At 38.7% G+C, this 6,124-nt stretch overlaps 1 protein-coding gene across 2 annotated transcripts; it reads right to left on the reverse strand.

Moving 5' to 3' along the window:
- Nucleotides 1–297: 297 nt before the first annotated feature.
- On the reverse strand, nt 298–5,912 carry clk4b (CDC-like kinase 4b). Of its 2 annotated transcripts, XM_066716836.1 has the most exons (13): nt 5,765–5,912; nt 4,779–4,944; nt 4,085–4,313; nt 3,220–3,310; nt 2,824–2,890; nt 2,531–2,647; nt 2,254–2,420; nt 1,769–1,863; nt 1,557–1,686; nt 1,328–1,410; nt 1,081–1,160; nt 783–873; nt 298–678 (listed from the first exon to the last, which is right to left on the reverse strand). In XM_066716836.1, exons 2-13 carry the CDS (start codon nt 4,934–4,936, stop codon nt 526–528), a joined length of 1,461 nt encoding a protein of 486 aa, XP_066572933.1. In that variant the 5' UTR covers nt 4,937–4,944; nt 5,765–5,912; the 3' UTR covers nt 298–525. The 2 variants fall into 2 exon arrangements, with proteins under 2 accessions (XP_066572933.1, XP_066572935.1); XM_066716838.1 differs by lacking the exons at nt 3,220–3,310; nt 4,779–4,944; nt 5,765–5,912 and having other exon boundaries at nt 4,085–4,219.
- Nucleotides 5,913–6,124: the final 212 nt, after the last annotated feature.

Consider the following 6,124-nt stretch of genomic DNA (forward strand, 5'->3'; position numbering starts at 1 on the left):
AAAATGTATATAATTAACATCAGCTATTGATGTATTGCTCATTGCGATGTGTCCCAGAAAAGAACCTGGGTCTGTTTACTAGAAGAGTCAGAGTTACAGAAATGTGTGAAATGTCTTCTCTACAACTAATTTAGTTAACAGCCTAGGTTAAGGCTCAGATGTTACTTCTACTTCCCTTTATGTAGCAGCACTGAAGTATCTACACTAACATTAAATACACTAGTAACAGTTTGGAAGCTTTCACTTTTTCACTAACATACTGCAAAATGTAAGCATTTAGAGGCAGGAAAAATAAGGGAGAGAAAAATAAATCTTTATTTGCATTTTATTGAGAAAACAGCACGTTTATCTTCAAAAGTACAAATTGATTTCATTTGTAAAACCAAAAAAACAAAAACAGTAGTAACAATTCAAATAAGTTAACACAAACTGAAGAGAACAGCGATCGTTTTGTGGCAGACTGATGCAGTCGACAGAAATCTCCCCTGGAGAAAGTAAGAAGGTAGCACATTATCCCAGTGTCTTTTACTGCTTTTTCGCTCCCTTCCTTATGGGGTCAAAAAAAGGATGCTTCAGTGCTTGCTCCATGGTGATTCTTTTGGAGGAGTCATAGTCCAACATTTTCCTTATCAGGTCAAACAGCTGTTCATGTTCTGAACTTTTAGAAGCCATGTATTGCTGAAAGAAAGGGGGGGAAAATGAATACAAATCATCCAAGCACAACTAATTCCTTGGAGATAATGTACTTGGGATTGAAGCACAAAATGAAGAATTAGCCTCACCTTAAGCGGTCTGCAGTGCTTCCTCACGTATCTGCCTGCAGAACTGTGCTCATCCCAGTCCAAATGATCGCGATGCACATACCTCCGCTTCCTGGGAACAAGATTTTACATTGTACTCATTTTCAATAAGAATAAGGGAAAACATCATACACTGAAAATTAAGTTATCAAATTACAGCTGAGAAGACTAGTTTCAGTGATAAAAAAGCATTTGGTTCTACATTAATGTCAAAATATACAAAACTAAACCTAAACATTTAAAACCAACTCAGAACGTAGATGCACAATAATAGACTCACCTTGTTTTCTGCATCATGGAGGTGGGTATTGGGCCCAGGACCCTCTCCATCATGGCAAGATGTTCCTTGCTGTCATGCGTCTAATAAACAATTAAACTCTTTAAGTATATATTCAGTCTTAACAGTACCTTAAACTTAAGTCAGCATTGGAAAGCGCATCATCTTCCATATAAAAAGGTAAGAATATTACACATTTAGAATTTGTATAAACTGTTTAAAATTTTAATTACATGTTTAGCATACTAACCTGGAAGAGTGTTAATCCAAGATAATACTCGATTAAAATACAACCAAGGCTCCAAACATCACAGGCCTGGTTCCACCCGAGCTCTGAAGAAAGAAAGAGGGGATTGGGGGGGAGAAGATCTTAATATTAGTGAAAATCAGGCTACTAAGGACGGCCACTGAAGTTGAAGCTGAATGGGCGGGTGCCATAAAGGCTCTTTATGAACAGTTAAGGGTCACTGATGGCTTACCAAGAATGACTTCAGGTGCTCTATAATGCCTGGTCGACACAACAGATGTGTGATGCTCATGGTCATAGGTTGCATTGCCGAAATCCACAATCTTCACATCGGGATTCTTCAGTGTTCTCTCATCACGTTTCTGGATTTAAAGAATTGTTTTAGCTGTCAATAAAATACAAAAGTAAAACAAAAACAAGCAATAAACCTAAATAAATCCTCACCATTTTGGGATTATATTCCATGTAATAATCCGAATTCACAAAAAGGATATTCTCAGGTTTGAGATCAGTGTGGGTCAGCTTGTTCCGATGCAGAACTAGAAGAGAGGAAACAATTGAACTTGTCTAATTTGCAAAATTGTACTATTCATAAAACCTTCAGGTCTTTTCCGTTTAAAAAAAAAAAAAACACTGATTGCAATAAAAAACATTATTTTACAAAAACAAATGTGCAAAATGTCACTGACTCCAGGAAGACTTTCAGTTCAAATTGGGAGAGGTGAGAGAAAGAGAAAAAAAAAAAAAAAAAAAAATCCTGCCCAAATCAAATGCAATATGCACTAATATGTACTGAAGACGTATGAAACAGTTTGGCATACATGGTGGTTATTATTCTAAGGGAAACTTACACACACCAAGCAAATGTTAACAACCTAACATCAGGGAGTCATAACATTTTAGCATTCATATAAGTTTAGGATACTCACAGTGCAGAGCTTTAAAGATCTGATATGCCATTTTCCTGATCTGGTCCAGTGGGAAAGGCATGAAGCCATTTTCCTTCAAGAAGTCATAGGTGCTCAGTCCCAGCAATTCAAACACAATGCAAATATGTCCATGATGATCAAACCAATCTAACATCCGCACACAAGCCCTGGAAAACAGAAAAACACTGAATTTAACAAAATTATGGTTTCTGAAAATATGGATAGTATTTTATGGCAGAAAAAAAAAAAAAAAGACTACAGAAAATGTTTAACTTACTGTTTTCTATCACAGTCAAGGGAATTCATCTGTTCAAGCACTTCAACCTCAGATACAGCGGCTTCTCGGTATCGATCAATATTTTTTATGATCTTCAGTGCTACACGAGCACCGGATCTAGAACAAGAACACACAAATACCCCAATTTGAAATACAGAAAGCAAAACCAGACGAAGAAAAACTTAGGCTTGAGACATTCAGCTCCATTCAAGACCTCTCTCTCACTTTAAATATCTAATTACTCCAAATTAGTGCAGATAATCTGAAACAAATCTGGACCAGCCAATACTTACTTCTCATGATCAATGCATTCAACAACCTTCCCAAAGGCCCCTTCTCCTAAAGTGCACACAATTTCATCTACAGAAATAAACAAGCAGTTAGAATCTGTGACTGAAACGGCAGTTTACATTTAACAGCATCAACAGGACAAAGTATTTTAAGCTAGCATTCCTTTCAAAATGACCTTTTAGATTTAGCATTACACTTTTTTTTTTCTTTAAAGCCTAACAAAAACGGGGATTCTGTACTACTTACAATAACACTAGCAAGGTAGATTTATATTTAATACTAGAAAAGCATTTATTAAAAGAAAAGTTTTAAAAACAAATCCCTGTCAAGCCCCCCCACTTTATCCTAGACATTCTTTTTCCGAAAAGTTAAAAAATTGTTACAAAAATATTCTATACATCTTGCTCTTAGCACGTCTCCACTGTGATAGATCAGGTGACCCTCCTCATCATCCTCAAAACTCCTGGATCTTTTTCTGCGATGACTCCTCTGGATAGGTCAAGCAGGCCGCAACATCATCATAAACCAGAGTGAATTCAGGGCAGAACGCGCCATTCATTCATTCAGCGGGGAGATATTCAGGCATTCAGATAACGCGCCAGGCCACGGGTGGTTGGCAGGAGCAATTTCAAATTCATCCCCCAGAAATGCACAGGGCCACATAGTTTGTGTTACAGAAGAAAAACATGGCAACAAATTTTCAGATAACTTTCAAAATAGCATTGTCACATATGCAATACAATTTGATATTTTTTTTCATTTTACACTAACAGTTATGTTTCTTCTGAGGTGGAGTTCTTCCTTGTATTACCTCATTCTAAGCGATTAATTGGGAGACATCCAAAGTTCGTTTTAAAAAAAAATTAAGAACAAGTGGTCTTCATTTTGCATGTCCTTGTCGGAAACTAACTGCTAAATCCCAATTGTTTAAAAAACACAAAAACATAATTGCACTATAAACATTCATATTTTTAAAATCTTCTTGTCAGTAAAGGGACAAAAGAAAGCTGTTTTATAGTAGTTGCTGTTTCACCAACTATATGCACTAACTGCAGAGATGAAAAAATCCAGGCCTGTATAACAATTACAGTGTCCATTTTCAAAATCAAAACTGACAATACAGCAAACATGCACTGTTTCTTGGATTTCATATGCTTCTAAGAATGATATTTTAAAAGGTGTCCATTTAAATACACAATATAGGAAAGAAACAAAAGGTACCAGTGACATTAAGCACTAGAGGTAAGCTGGACAGTTGCATACCGAGTAGGAGCGATATGCCGAGTGACTCTCTCGTCTCCTTTGTCTGTGCCTGGGGCGGCTGCTCCTCCGGCTTCTCCCACTCACTCCTGAGGACTTGCTGTAATGGTGCCAGTCTCTGTCCCTGCAACGCACACTCTCAAAGCCCGAGGAGTACTCGTCACTGTGCTCGTGGGCCGTCCGGTCCTTACAGTCCAACTTCTCGTTCAAGGTCTTGGTCTCCAGGTAATGGCTATTAAAAATAAAGAATGATTAAATATAAAAGACCTTCACTACAGATTCACATACTTCATTTAAATCCAGATCAGTGGTTCTCAAACCAGTCCTGGAGTCCCACTTACCCTGCTGGTTTCTGTTCCAACCAAGTTCCCAATTACTTAATTGAACCCTTAATTGAACTAATTTCCTAAATCAGGGAATTTTCATTATTTTTAAGAGTAGGCATTAAGTGAAATATAAAATTGTATTATTAAGGAGCCAACTTTTTTCAGTTACACAATTTAAAGAGTCAAATGTAATCAAATTACTTCAATGAAGGGTTCAATTAAGTAATTGAGTTGGAACAACAAAAACAGCAGTGTGGGTGGTGCTCCAGGACCAGGATTTAGAACCACTGCTCTAGACTGAAGTCTATTCTGCATGACCTCTTATTACAAACACTAATAACTTCAGTTTAATATCCACTGCAGCGACTCACCCATCCGAGATCTTGTGTGGGTGGTAGGTCTTCCGGGGTCTATTTTCTCTCTCGCTGCTGTGCGACCGCTTCCTCCGCTTCCGCCCGCCGTACTTCTCCGCCCAGCTGTCCTCTCGGATCCAGCCAATGGGAGAGCGACTGCGCTTGGACTGACGCATCTCAAAAGCTGCAAAGATCAGACGGCGAAATTAAAACCCTAAAACACACGATGCTTTCCAAAAGACGAGGGATAAAAAATTAAGAAATTAAAAAAACGGTCACGTCTGCCTACACCCGCTGCAGCGCATGCGCAATCCGGTAAAGACAACTACAACCGGCAACAGAGCTGTGCTTGTGCCGCCGCCATGTACAATACAGCCACGTATCATGACGCCATCAACACTAAAACATACACAACTGTTCGCTCAAACCCGTGACTTGATTTTCCATGATCTGACAAAAATACACGCCCGAGTTTCCTGCACAAATAAGAAATAAAGCCCGTTTCAAATAGGTCATTGTTGTATAAGTTATGGTTATATTCAATCGTCAAAAACAGCATCTAATGTTCAGTAAACCACTTAAAACACCGCACAACTACAGCAAATTAATCCCACAATGTTAATGTGAACGGATTTAGCACGTCTCTGCCCCAGTATCCCGTCGCCACACGCCAGCCATGTTCGCTTTGTTAGTGTTTAAACGCTGGTGGGGGAGGGGCAAGCACTGGAATTATTTACGATGCCTTTGTTTTAATCCCGAAGATATAAACTAATACTGCATCAACTGTACGATCAATAAAAGCAATACTTTACACGATGGACGACACAGGCAGACAAACCCCGTCAGATTCACTTTACTCTGCAGCAGCGATCTGAATTTAATCCGACCTAAAACCTCGACGGCCTTCTTCAACTGCGGCTATTTGTCTCCGTTACTTCAGAATCTAATTCAATGTTCACTTAATACAATGTCTTCACATGCAATCTGTGCTACAGTTCACTTACCAGTAATTATGATTCAAAGTGGGAAGAAATGTCGTTGTGTCTTTCTATGCGTTTGCTGTAGACTCTTTCACCGAACCGATTCCCTGCGCTCGACAGAAATCCTGCCTCAAAATGGCGACCAGTCTCGAACTTTCCTCGAAAAACAATTCCACTTGAAACGTCACCTATTCGTAACGTCATGCGGATAAACCCCACCCATTTTTACAGCACAGGTCGATGGGATGTGTAGTTTCAAAATCCGGCCCTTTGTTCCTCCACTGCCAAAAAAAAGGAAATAATTGCCAATAAAATTGTGATATTCGTGTCATAGAGTGCAATATTCGATAGGGTCCTTTCCAAATTTCCCAGATAATGTAATAT

This window comes from Amia ocellicauda, chromosome 11 (genome assembly GCF_036373705.1).
Source record: "Amia ocellicauda isolate fAmiCal2 chromosome 11, fAmiCal2.hap1, whole genome shotgun sequence".
Taxonomy (NCBI): Eukaryota; Metazoa; Chordata; class Actinopteri; order Amiiformes; family Amiidae; genus Amia; species Amia ocellicauda.